Below are 13,834 nucleotides of genomic sequence, written 5' to 3' on the forward strand. Positions count from 1 at the left end.
TTTCCCTGCTTTCTGGCTCCGCCCTTTAGAACACAAACTTGACCACCCAGGAGCATGAAAACATCATTGTGGTAAGTCCCGCCATCCCCGCTCTGCCCCCCTCGCGCTGCCCGCTGTTCCTCCCCAGCCTGAGTTCATTCTGGAGGGGCCGCTGGCACCCCCAGCTCAGCGACCTTGCTCGGCTCTCTCCTCTCCATCAAGCCAGACACGTCTCCCTTCTACTTGTGCACATGTCGCAGCCCCAACTGATTGAGGAGGGGGTGTAATTATCAGTCGTTGAGGTTTGTAGCAAATGTGTCTTAATTGCCCCCTCTTTCCTGAGTCTTTGGAGGGAGTTGAAGGCAGGAGATAGCAGAGACGGATAACTTAGAGGCAAGACTCTTACTGGAAAGGTAATTGGTTTCTTCCCAGCCCCAGGCCATGTCTCCTCATTAATCCACAAATAGAGCCTGGGTTTACTTTCCTCTGATATGCAAAGTGAGATGGTATTTTCTAGGACTTGACAATGATGTAAGCATCTTTGGGGTGAAATAGCTTCCTGGGTGATTTTAAGCTATGAAGTGTGACTCTCACTAGAAAGAAGGAATGAAGTCGCACCTACTGGGTGCTAAGCACTGTGCTGGTACTGTGCTGAGTATTTGAACCCACAGATGAGCAAGACAGCCCCTGCGCCCAGGGAGCGCATCCTCTGCTGTGAGAAGACAGATGAGATCCCTGCAGAAATAGAGGCATGTCATGGAGAGAGTGGAGTGGTGAATTCACCTGGAAAGAAGCCAGAGGGCTTCCTGGAGGCAATGATATCTCAGCTGGGTTTTGAGGGATCAATAGGAGTTTGCCAGATAGCAAAACAGAGAAAAGGCATTCCAGAGAGAGGAAATAAAATATGAACAGGGATTTTAAATAATGTGGCATTTTTTTGGAAACTTCAGTATTGCTGGAGTGTGAAGCACGAGGAAATGGAAAGCGGTGAGGCAGAGGTTGGAATGGAAGTGAGAGACAGGCTTGCGTGCCTGGGAAAGGTCTCGGAACGCTCCGCTGCCCAGGAGGTCCCATGGCTGCAGCCTTTGAAACAAGGGCAGTATCCCAGACACTGTCCCCCTCTGAGCTGAACTAGGGTTTTGGGCACCCAACAACTTGGCCCTAGCAAAGCCTAGCCTAGAATATCACCCTCCTACCCCAGCTGGGTGGTTCCTGTCAGCAACAAAGGAGACAGGGCCTATGCCTTTTATTGCTGAGAGTAAAGGCAGCAGCTTCTGTGGAGCCCCAACCGTAGTATCTGGCACAGAGTAGGTACTCATTGGGTATCTGCTAAAAATACAGAGGTTTTTCTCATGCTCCAGCCTGACCACCTATTGCCATCTCTAGCAAGAACAAGGAAGCATCAAACTGGTCACCCCCTATCACCCACCACCACCTTTCTCTGATATGCTGTTAACAAAATAGTTTCACAAACATTTGTTCACCTATGTGTGCCAGACACTAGTCTATTCTATAGACATGAAGCAGCCACAGAGGGGTGTACTGTGTACCTGGCAGGTCAACAGATAGTGCAGAAGTAGCATGGTCAGAGGTTGAAACTTGTTCAGGGTGTCAGAGGAGCACAGAGCACAGGCGCCTAGCCTCTTCTGCCAAGGAGGGTGCTGGGAGGAAGATGAGAGAGGCCTTCCAGGAGGAGGTGAGCAAATGGTGTTGAGAGATGGATAGGAGTGCACCCAGAAAAGACTGTCCACCCAGAAAAGACTGTCCAAGCATAGGCAGAGTGGTGAGACTCCGGTGGAGCAGACAGGAATGTGGATGCCACGGAAGGAGCTGGCACCTTTCTCCCCTCTGACAACACCTGTGGATCCCACTGTGCACCTTGGCCCTGAAAGGGAAGGGCAAGGGCTCAGGACTTAGGATGAGCCTGGGAAAGAACTTTAGGTCTGAGAAATCCAGGCTGCATTTAGCCAGCTAATTTGGCTGGGCTGACCCCTTCATTGGACCGCTAAGCTTCCCTTCCCAGTGGGGATGCCTGAGAACAGGGATGAATTTGATCTGAGGGTCTGGCCCGCAGCCCCCCATCAGTATTCGTTATTCCCGATGCCTTGTTCATTATCATGAAGCCTTGTGTAGCCTGCCTCCTTTCATTCCAACAATTACATTACCTGATTTGACCTGTTGGCAATTAGTCTTCTCCCAACGGGACTTGGTATTTCTTTTATGTACTTATTCTTCATAAGTACCCCTACAAAGTAACTTGCATTGTTTTTATTCAATCCATCAGTCAGGCATCCTTGCAGTAGGTCATTGTTGGCTGGAAACACCTGGAGTGTCAGTGGGTCAGCATGGACTTGGAGGCCAAATGTCAGCTGCCTTCCCCCAGGCTGGTGAAGAAAGTGGGTTTAAAGCTGAACGCGGGTTCAAGTTCAGTGCCGAATGCAACCCTGGGCCCACCCCATTCGAGCTGTGACCCTGGCGAGTAATGGAAGAGCTTTTATTTTCCTTTAATTTGATTTTGCAAGTATTTCATGAGTGTATTTTAATTGAAAAAAAGAAAGAAAAATCACTCATTCTAGAACCCTCTTCAGAGACAGCCTTATAGCTTCTAGTGGTGACAGCCATGCAGACAGACACCGTTGTGTTTTCACTTGTTTTTAACATCAGCAACGTCATGCTGGATGTGTTGTTCTGCGTTTGTTTGTTTTACTTAACAAAATGTCTTGGAAATTCTTTCAAGTTTTTTTGTGCATGCTTACCCCAGGGATTCTGACCCTTGGCACTAGTGACATTAGGGTGGATAATCCTTTGGGATAGGGCTGTCCTGTGCACTGCAGGATGTTGAGCAGCACCAGGCCTCTACTAACCATGTGCCAGTAGCACTCCCCTGGAGACAGTTAACAATGTCTCCAGATATGCTGCTATCCCCCGGGTGGGAAAGCCACCCAGTTGAGAACCACTGGCCTCGCCCCATTCTCTACTGGCTGAAGAACATTTTTATTTAACCAGATGGCCATTCAGATACTTCCCAGCAAACTTAGTGCTCCAAGCCTCAGTCTCCTCCGCTATGAAATAAGTGTGACTGCAGGGCTGCTAGAGAGTTAAATGAGCTAACACACTAAGTATGCTTAACTCATAGAACGGTTCCACAAAAATAAAAGCTTTTTTTTTTTTTTTTTTTGCTAATTATACGTTTTGAAATTATCATTCTGTGACTAAGGCAGGCCTTATACCTTCTCTGACCCTCTGTCTCTTCATCTGCATAAATGGAAGTAACTATGGCTTGACCTCACCGAGTTGTAAAAAGGATCAAATGAGATCATTACTGTGGAAGCACGCAACCCACGCCTGACGCCCACTGGTGGGTGCTTAATTTGTCCCCCCTCCTCTATTGTGTGACTCATTCCCATAAAAGAGGAGCTTGATGTGAATAAAGGGGCTCAACCCAGGGGGACACATCCTGCATGTGGTCCCTCTTCCCAGAGCTGGTCTGGGGAGCAGAGCCCAGCAGGCAGAAGCTCCCTGTCCCACGTCCCTGCTGTGGCCGCACTCCTCCCTGTGTTTACAGGCCAGCATGTTCAAGGGGGCAGCAGAGTCCCCCCCGTCCCGTCCAGGAGAGAGTTCTGCCACGTGGAAGTATTCTCTGTACCACCCAGTGTGGCTTCATGCAGCAGTGGGATTTAAATAATTCAAAAACTGGTTCTCCTGCCCTAATGACCGTTTTAAGTATAAAAAATGATATACTGTAAGGTCGTTTATAATTTCATGCATTTAATACTTAAGAACAAAAGAGGTACACTAAACTATATAAACTATAAGAGTTTTAAAATAGTAATAAAAAATATTAAATAATACCTGAAAAAAGGCACAATAAAACTGTTTTTTTAGATATTTCCATATTGCTTCTTGATTGGCATCCTCACTTGCAATTTTTTTTACCTGTGGACAGAATAAACATTACTACAGGCACTTAGAATATACTGTTGAGCAGATGAATGCTAAAAAAGAGTAAGAAATGTAAATTTGTGATTTCCACATTGAGTGGCTGCCCAGGTGCCCACCTTAGAGAGAACACTGATTACAAGTGCCATTTTAACAACCAGTTCACCGAACTCAACAAAAAATTAGGTATCATTTCTACCAAACTGGTGCAAATCAGCTGAATCCCACCACTGGCTTCACGTGACTGTTGAGCACCTGAAATGTGTTTAGTGCAACAGATAAACTGCATTCTTCATTCTCTTTTATTTAAAAACATTTATTTCATATCAGTTAAAATTTAAATAGGCCCAGGCACAGCCCTAGACAAGTAAGACCCTGGGCCTGGTCTCCCAACTTTTATCAACCTGATTGTCAGAGCTTTAGAATAAACATAACCTCACCTGACCAGGCAATGGTGCAGTGGATAAAGCGTCAGCCTGGGACGCAGAGGACCCAGGTTTGAAACCCCAAGGTCACCAGCTTGAGCATGGGCTCGTCCAGCTTGAGTGCAGGGTCGCTGGCTTGAGCAGGCGGTCAGTTACTTCGCTCTAGTCCCCCTGGTCATAGCAAATATAAAAAAGCAGTCAATGAACAATTAAGGTGCTGCAATGAAGAATTGATGCTTCTCACCTATCTCCCTTCCTGTCTGTCCCTCTCTCTCTTTTTCGCTAAAAACAAACAAACAAAAAACATAATCTTCATTTCAATGACTTTATTTTTCACGAGGTTCTGCCACCTACATAACTGGTCAACTAAGGGTCATCTTTTACTCATGTTCAGTTATACTTTTCTTTCCCTAATGATCCCAAGATAGGCAGAAGGCCTTACTGAGAAGTTCCTACCCATATCCAAGGGCATCACTGTAGACGCAGATCAAGGAGACCCCCCCGAAACCAAGCAGGCAGGGTCTGAGCTGTGGGATATGGTTGTGGTAAGACCTGCCTCCAGCCTTCCTGGGAGTCGGGCTATGTGGTCACCCCTTGCTGCTGTGCCAGTACAACCCGAGACGGTCCCCTTGTGATAGTGTCAGTGACATGCTGTGCCGTAGGCAGTGGGTTTATATAAGCCTAAGATGCCAAAGCTTCTAGAGTTTTCTCTCATCAAATACCCCTGCCCTGGCCGGTAGGCTCAACGGTAGAGCATCAGCCCGGCTTGTGGAAGTCCCAGGTTTGATTCCTGGTCAGGGCACACAGGAGAAGCGCCCATCTGCTTCTCCACCCCCTCCTTCTGTCTCTTTCTCTCTCTCTCTCTTTCTCTCCTCCCCTTCCACAGCCATGGCTCTAATGGTTTGAGCAATTTGGCCCAGGTGCTGAGGATGGCTCAATGGCCTCACCTCAGGTGCTGAAATAGCTTCTTTCAGAGCAATGGGGCAGTGGCCCCAAATGGGCAGAGCATTGCCCCCTACTGGGCTCGTTGGGTGGATCCTGGTTGGGGCACATATTGAGAGCCTGTCTCTCTGCCTCCATACCTCACTGCCTCTCACTTAATTAAAAATAAATAAATAAATAAATAAATAAATACCCGCAACAACCTTGTGAATCAGTAACTCGAGTTTTCCCCATTTTTTTAGAACTGCCCACACAGTTGCCTTTATTTTTTTTCTTTCTTCTTTTTAAAATTTTTTTAATTTATTCATTTTAGAGAGGAGAGTGAGAGAGAGAGAGAGAAAGGGGGGAGGAGAAGGAAGCATCAACTCCCATATGTGTCTTGACCAGTCAAATTCAGGGTTTCAAACCGGCGACCTCAGGATTCCAGGTTGATGCTTTATCCACTGCGCCACCACAGGTCAGCCTAGTTTTCCCCATTTTATGGACCAGAACAGTGGTCCCCAACCTCTTTTGGGCCACGGACCGGTTTAATGTCAGAAAATATTTTCACGGACCAACCTTTAGGGTGGGATGGATAAATGTATCACATGACCAAGACAAGTGTCAAGAGTGAGTCTTAGACAGATGTAACAGAGGGAATATGGTCATTTTTTAAAAAATGAAACATCGTTCAGACTTAAATATAAATAAAACAGAAATAATGTAAGTTATTTATTCTTTCTCTGCGGACCAGTACCAAATGGCCCATGGACTGGTACCGGTCCGTGGCCCAGGGGTTGGGAACCACTGGACTAGAAGACTAACGGCCAGAGAGGTTGAGTTGCCCACTCAAGGTCACACAGCCTTGTCCTGGGTCTCCTATTTCCTAATCATGTGCCCGGCCTGTTACAGGCTTTGTAAGAGGCACTTGCACCAGGGGTTCTCAGTTGGGCCTGGTTTTGTCCCCCAAAAGGGGGACAAATGTCTCCCAGGAGGCATTTGGCAATGTCTGGACACACTTTTTTTAACGTTTGCAATTGTTACTTGAATTTGGAATTTAGCAAAATCATTAAAACAGAAATTATGAAAGGGACAGAAAAATCAAGAATCAAATGCCATTCAGTTTATGGGACCCTTGCATAGGAATGGCAATGGAACCAGTAATTATTGGCCAACTCGCTTAAGAAGGCTTGGTGAGGCCCTGGGTGGGTTGCTCAGTTGGTTGAGCATTGTCCTGATATGCCAAGGTTGCAGGTTCAATCCCCAGTCAGGGCATAGACAAGGATCAACCAATGAATGCATAAATAAATCGAATGACAAATCAATCTCTCTCTCTCTCTCTCTCTCTCTCACTCCCTCCCCCTTTCTCTCTCTAAACTCAATAAATAAAAATAAAAATAAAAAAAGAAGACTCAATGAGAAATAAATTTCATAAGGTATTAAATATTATAACCTTCCTTAATATAAAATGAAGTATATTTGGAGACATTTTTGATTGTCACCACTGGGTTAGGGGTCACTCCTGGCATCTAGTGGGTCGAGAACAGGGATGGTGCTAGACACCCTACAGTGCACAGGGCAACTGCCCTCGCAGGAACCGGCCCCATCCTCAGCAGGGCATGGCTGAGAACCTCTGCGTGTGTGACCTCTCTCACCCTCCCGGCGCTCTCTCTGCTCTGCTCTCCAGACGGGAACCCAGGAGTTCAGAGAGAGGAAAGGACTTGCTCTAATAATGGTCTCACTGTAGTAAGCTCCAGAATCAGAACTGCAGCTAGGACTCTGCCCCCAAAGCCTGGGCTTACAGCTACTGCCCTGCCTCGTAGTCAGGGACTGTTGATCTGAAGGGGATTTCAGCGGGTTATGAAACCCCTAAAGTTACATGCATCACTGCATGTGTGTTTTTTCAGGGGGGGGGGAGCCCAGAGCTTTTATCTACTTTTCAAATGGAGCCATGTACCCCCCAAATTTAGGGGCCCTGGCCTGCAAGTTAGCAGTAGGCCCTTTATGTCCAGACGGTGACAGGGAGGTTGTGCTTTTCATTGTGAATCAACCCTCTTGTGTAAACACACCCCCTGTATAATTCCTTCTAAAGATTCCGACTGACATTTGGTTCATTGTCTTTCAGGCAATCGCCCCTTTGCTGGAAAACAACCACCCACCACCAGATCTCTGTGAATTCTTTTGCAAGGTATAGCATGGCTGACATGGGGCTGTGTCTGCAGGACCAGCCTGCCTCCGTGTGTGCGTGCTGGGGGTTGGCTTTGCACAATTTGCTGAAAACCCAGGCCCCAACGACTGGGGTCAGGGCCCTGGACACAGCCAGTAGGCCAGCCAGGTACCCTGTTCTTAGGACTATAGCCCCTTCTCTGTCAGACAGGTGCTAATCAAGGCGCAGGTGCACACCAGTGGGTCAGGGAGGGGTGTCCAGCTTTTCCTTCTAATGTCTTCATGGCTGTCTTGGGAGAAGTCTGCAGCAGATTTTTTAGGCTCCTGACGTCAGAGCTGGGTTATTTTTAACCAGGGCTCCTCTGAACACCAGCTGGCCCACAGTGGGGGCACGGCTGTGGGGCTTTCCTGAGCAGAGAAAGCAGTCGGGATGCCAGGTTAGCTTGGAGGAGCCGCAGAGCAGGACACCCGCTCCCAGGGACACAGCGCCAGCCTCTCAGTGGGATTTACACAGACCGCATCCAGGGCATGCGGGGAACGAGGCACCTCTCATTCTGCCAGCACACCGCAGCAGCCGGGGCTGAACCAGCACACAAGCTGGTTTTGTTCTTTGCTGTGTGGTTTTTTTATGTGGTGATTTGATATCCTTGGAAAGAGGAGGGCCTAGGTCTGCTGATTCCCAGTGCCCCCCTGTCTCACTGCTGATGACTCAGCTCACTGTCTCACTGTGTTCCTTCCCTCCCATGTGGCATGGCAGAGCGGGCACCTGGGAGGCCTGACAGTTTCTGGAGGAAAGGGGACAGAGCTCACTTACTGCCCCCATCCCTGCCCTTCACCCTCAGGCCCCCACCCAGGGGTAGGCTCTCTCTCTGTGTGTTTGTCAGGTGACACGAGCTTTAGGGGGACAGGATTGTGTCATCGGCTTTGGCCCTGTGTCTCCATCAGGAGACCTTTTTCAGTGACTCACAGAGAAGAGCGTTGGCCCAGCCTGCTGGCCCAAAGTGCCCAGGGTACCTTCTTAGTGTGGGCACGTGCCGGTGTGTGCCCTCTGGTCCGGCTGTGCCTGCACGTGTGCGTTCAGGAGCGTGCCCGCCACAGGCATCGGGCTCCTGTGCTGCATCCCCTCCCCCCTAGGGCACAGAGGGAAGGAGTAACAGCTCAGTGAGACTGAAGAGGACAGGATGGGCCCCCCTGCCCTGAGCAGGGGGAGGTCCGATAACCAGGGTTTGGGCTCCCGAGAGAACGCCAGCTGCTCCCTCACCTGTCACAGCATGTCATCACCTCTCTTGGTATTTGGTCCATTTCAGTCCAGATCTGCTTTTTTCTTCTTTGAGCCATGTGGTTTCTCCCAGATCCCATGGTTGACAAACATATCCTAGAGCAATGGACCTCTGTTCAAAGTAAATGGTAGCACAGCTTTAGAAAACAGAGATGTAGAACAGCCATTAGGGCCATGATGGCGAACTTTTTTATAAAAACCGCCCAATTTTGCAGTGCTGGTCAACTGGTCCCTCCCACCCACTAGTGGGCGTTCCAGCTTTCATGGTGGGCCAATCCCAGCGCTGTTTGGTTGCTCCACTACCGCCCTCTTCATTGGTCCTACAACAGAGGGCTGCCTTGCCCTTTGGAGGGAGGGTAGGGTCCCACCCCAGGGGCCTGTGAGCCTTCTGGCTCTTTGCATTCTATGGGAGGTCAAATCTACCCTTGCTAGGTTCACTCTAGGCCATCTCTCTGGACATACCAGGCAGCCTCTCCTACCAGACTTCAAAACCGGGACCCCAAGACCTGAGCCAAGTTAATGTACTTGATTTCCATGGAAAACCCGGTTCCTGGTGTCTCAGGGACAGTGTCTTCGTCCAGGCTGGAAAACAGCGCCTTCAGGCCCAGGCAGGCTATGCTTGTGTTGGAGTGGTGGGGTTTCCTCTGCTCCACTTAAGTCCTTCAGTGTCAATTTGGAAACAAAATGTGGTGATGAAATAAAACACATCTGAGAGCTGCATCTGGCCTGCAGACTGCTGCCGCTTATCAAAGCAAGCACTTGAAAGGTCACAGAATTTTCAAGACTCTGGTGTGCAGATATTAAACCTCTGGTGTTCTTGCAATGATCATCAACAGACGCCCCTGTTAGACCTTGTACTCTGGATCTCTGCTGCAGACAGCTCATGCTAAGGGTCATGTCGGAACGGGCGCCTTTTTATACACCATCTGAAACAGTCTCAGACTTTAATATCAAAATAAAAAGCAAATAAAAGTTCCCGTTCTCACCCACTTTTTTTACTCCAAAAAAAGTGAACAGAAAGCCATGCAGCAGTCTTCAGGCACCAGCATTGAGCTCCCTGCCCCCGAGCCCTGTGAGGAGCCACAGGCTCTGCACTGACCCTGTGCTCCTGTCTCCCCAGCACTGCAGAGAGCGGCCCCGGTCCATGGTGGTCATTGAAGTGTTCACTCCCGTGGTCCAGAGAATCCTCAAGCATAACATGGTGAGTCCCCCCAACACTCTGACACAGAGCCAGAGGAGGTGGACACAGGCCTTCCCAGCCTTTCGTTTTTACAAAGATTTGGGCTTGGGGTTTGCTGCCCTGACGGTCAGAGACTGGGGTTGGGATCTTGTTTAAGGTGGGGTTTTTGTATAGCCTGTCCCCTTTGGTGCTGTGTTTGTCTATTCGGGTAACAGGAAGTAAAAATAACAAGTAGTGTGTCTGGGGGAGAAGAGAGAAGTGTCCCATGTAAAGTCACAAACCCTATCTGCAAGGTACCCCACCCTCGAGCAGGGGAGGAACTCCTCACTCCGTCACTGGGGGCTGTCCCTGGTGACATCCCGAGGGCTCAGGGTGGAGCAGGAGAACCGAGCGACTGTGCAGGTGACTAAAGTCAACACCAGCAGGGATAAGCCATGGCGATGGTCTGTGCCTTTACCTCTAGAGTCTTTCTCAGACACACAGCCCCAGTCTAATCAAGAGAAAAACATCAGACCAGGCCCAGTGGGGGACATGCTACAAAACACCTGGCCGTGCTCCTCAGAACTGTTCACTAAGAACAGGAAAGTCTGAGAAACCGTCACGGTCTAGAAGACCTAAGGAGACATGACAGCTAAATGTAATGTGGGATCCTGGAACAGAAAAAGGGCACTAGAGAAAAACAGAGGAAATCTGAATAAAGTATGAGCTTTAGTTAATATAAAAAAAAACGGCAGAATTTAATTGCACATTTACAGTGGACCAGGCACTTGCAGTCTGTGGCCCATTTCATTCTATGATCAGTCCAGTGAGAACAGCAGACATCACTGTTTTTACTGAGGCATAAGTGTAAGTAACATCTACTCACACCTTCCTGGAGCCAGACAGTGTGGCACGCAAGTGTATCGTCATTCAACCCTTATGACGGCCCTGACCTCCCTTTACAGATGAGGAGGCTGAGACCAGAACGGCTCCTTGCGTTGCTCAGGGAACCAGTGCACAGCTGTGAATGCTCAGGGCCGCTGAGGAGCAGGCAGTCGGAAGTGAGGGCGGGTCTTCCAACTTCCTCCACCATGCTGGCTACCAGCCTAAACTGAAACTCACCTCGATGACAACGAGGTAGCTGTGTAATCCCAGTGCAGGTTGGACCACTGAATCAGCTGTGGGGCTCCCATGACTGCCACCCCTTCCCCTGTCAAGATTCAGCATGTTGAAAACTCTGGAAAAGGGTGACCTGCAAACAGTTTACTTTGTGAAGCAGCATTCCTGTCTCCACAACGTGCCCAAAGAATATTACATAACCGACCCCTCTCCCAATCAGGACTAGAAATGTATGACCCTGCTACTACTCCCCCAGCCCCCTCACGGTAGACATCATCAATCGATTGCAGCACTTTTCCCACAGAGTCTAGAGATAGCTTAAGAATCTTCCTCAACCCAGCATTTAAGGCAGCCACTACCAGTTGAATGATGTTGGTGCCATACGAATTCTGTTTACTCTGAGCAATCATGCACTGTAATTGAATTGTTGCTTGTTTCTGAGATCCTTCCTTGTTTAAGATAAATGCATTTCTTGTTTTCTGAACACAAGGGAGAGGGATACTCTGATCTCTGTCCAGGACTAATGAAGAAACTCCCCATCTTTTGGTGCAGGGGAAATGCTGCCTTAACTTGGGCTTTAATCATTTCAAGAGCACTCTCTGTCTTCAGCTGTTTGGGAAACAAGGGTCTCTGGTTGTGAGCTTTAAAACCACTGTGGATGTGGTGGGAGCAGAGGGCTGTACCCTGTCAGGGTCCAAAGCGAAGGTTCTGGAGTACCTTTGCAAAAGACTTTCTCCCATCACAACTTGTCAGTGACAGAGCCCCAAGGCATACTCGGTCTGGCCTAAACACTTGTATATTAAGGGATCTTATGGAACATCCAACTTCAAAGGGGAAAATGTTAAAATTCAGGCAGCCTCCCATGGTTTAACCATACAACATCTCCCTTATATTTGGCTAGTTTTATGGGCCTGGAGTGTTGACCATGTAATAATTTTCTGGATAAAAGTCAGAAAAGCTACAGGGCAAATCCAGAATTTATAGCTCTGTTGTGGCCTGGCAGAGATCAGGGACCCTCAGGCATAAATTCTCACTTCACTTTTAAAGAACTTCCCCTAAGTGGTCCTTGAGTCTGGAGCTGCTATAAAGCATTTACTAATTACACACTATGTCGGAAGAGAAACTGTAGACTGGGCCGAGCGGAGCAGCCAGCCCCTCCTGCAGAACAGACCGGCGAAGCAGGGATTGTGGCCATACCGGCTGTGGGAGCGCCAGACCTTTGCTGTCACTCATTTAATGCTCCTGAAGCTTAGCAGTTGGTCTTGAGCCAGATGCACCATTTTGGAGCTGGGACTGTCAGCCGGTGTGGGGAGTCTAGTCACTGATTAGTGAGTGTGCCTAGCCTGCCACCAGCCCCATGCCTGTCAGCGTAGCGTGACCAGTGAGAAACACTGCAGTGTTTCTCAGTTAGGAGGCATTTGGGAAACGGGTGGTGTTCTGGGATCTCAGAGCTTCCTCTATTCTCAGAGTTCATATTTTGCAAATATATCAGGTACTCCAGTTTCATGGATAAGCAAACTGAATCTTAGGCTAATAGTCTCAAAGAGTGTTACTCATTGGGCAGAAATGAAAATTAGATTCAAATGGAAGCTGTCTTTTGATATGTTCCCCAATAGATCCTAAACAATTCATTAAACTGTGTCTCCAAGAGTGACCTTGGTCCCTGTGTCCACACACCACTCATTGGAGTGTTCTGGTGTGGCAGGAGAGGCACAAAGATGTGGCTGCAGTCCCCAGGGGACCCCTGGGGGATCTGACCTACTGTCTAAGGGGAGCATATTTGACTTTTCCAAATAGGCAAGCTGACCCTCATCCACATTTCAAAAGACTACCAGACCCATATGTAATGTTCATTTAGAAGGAAACGGCCTTGACTATCCAGAAATCCAGTAGCAAAGGTAAGAGTAAGATTCAGTTGGGGCAGTTTTCATAGCATCATAAACCACAGAGGTAGAGGAATGATGCTTAGAGACAAGTTCTCTCAGTCCTTATTCTACGGTGAGGACACAGAGAAGGCATGGGAGCCCAAGGCCACACAGCTTCCTGTCACCTGGTTCCAGGGGACTAGGGGACTCTACGCGTCCTAAAGCACAGTCAAGCTTCAGTCTTGTTGTCATTCAAGGGTCTCATCTTCTAATTCATTGCTCTGTGTATTTGTATACACACGCATGTGTGTGCATGCACGTGTATGTTCCTTCTGAGCTTTCTCCGTGACTTCTGCTGCCCTACTCATATAAAGGCCTGATCCTAGTAGACAGGGTGGAATCAGATGAGCTCTACATTGTCGTGAAGACCCTAATTCAGCCCTGTGGACTCAGGTGAAGAAGCACCAGGCGGCTCCAGAAATGCTCATGTGAGCTGGCCGGAGGGTGTAGGGGGTGCTCAGTCTACTCAGCTTCCATGGGGGTCCAGGGCATCAGTCAGGTCCATAAGGAAAGTCACTGGTTTTGTTTTAGATGACAGTCCTGATCCAGGTGGCTTTTTATCAAATGGGTTTCACTGAGGGACAGTGGGAGTGACAGATTAGTTTGGAGACCACCAGGCTGCCCTCTCTCTTGCTGGTGAGCCTTAGGATCACACTGTGACTTCCCCCTCCTGACTATTCAAAACCCAGCTCACAGCTGTAGACATCCAGTAACAAAGCCTCCGTCTCTATGGACCTGGGAATGGACACAAGACCTCTCCTGGTGGGCGCTTCTCTCTTCCGCGCTGTTTCTTCTGACGAGCCGTGGAGCTGACAGCCTTTCCACACTAGCCAGAGCTCTGTCACCTGCCCCACTGACATGCTGCATTGGGGAAGCTGAGAAAATGTCAGCCTTTAACAGTATCACTCATTGGAGCGGGCAG

The 13,834-nt window shown here is 48.7% G+C and overlaps 1 protein-coding gene across 1 annotated transcript in view; it reads left to right on the forward strand.

Moving 5' to 3' along the window:
- CMIP (c-Maf inducing protein) overlaps window positions 1-13,834 on the forward strand; it is a 254,893-nt gene that overhangs the window by 200,474 nt on the left and 40,585 nt on the right. The window contains exons 5-7 of the mRNA XM_066350272.1: window positions 30-71; window positions 7,390-7,452; window positions 9,830-9,910. Of these exons, the coding sequence (XP_066206369.1) occupies window positions 30-71; window positions 7,390-7,452; window positions 9,830-9,910 (186 nt within the window). The remainder of the gene's footprint in view (window positions 1-29; window positions 72-7,389; window positions 7,453-9,829; window positions 9,911-13,834) is intronic.

The sequence above is a fragment of the Saccopteryx leptura genome, chromosome 9 (assembly GCF_036850995.1).
Source record: "Saccopteryx leptura isolate mSacLep1 chromosome 9, mSacLep1_pri_phased_curated, whole genome shotgun sequence".
NCBI classification, from domain to species: domain Eukaryota; kingdom Metazoa; phylum Chordata; class Mammalia; order Chiroptera; family Emballonuridae; genus Saccopteryx; species Saccopteryx leptura.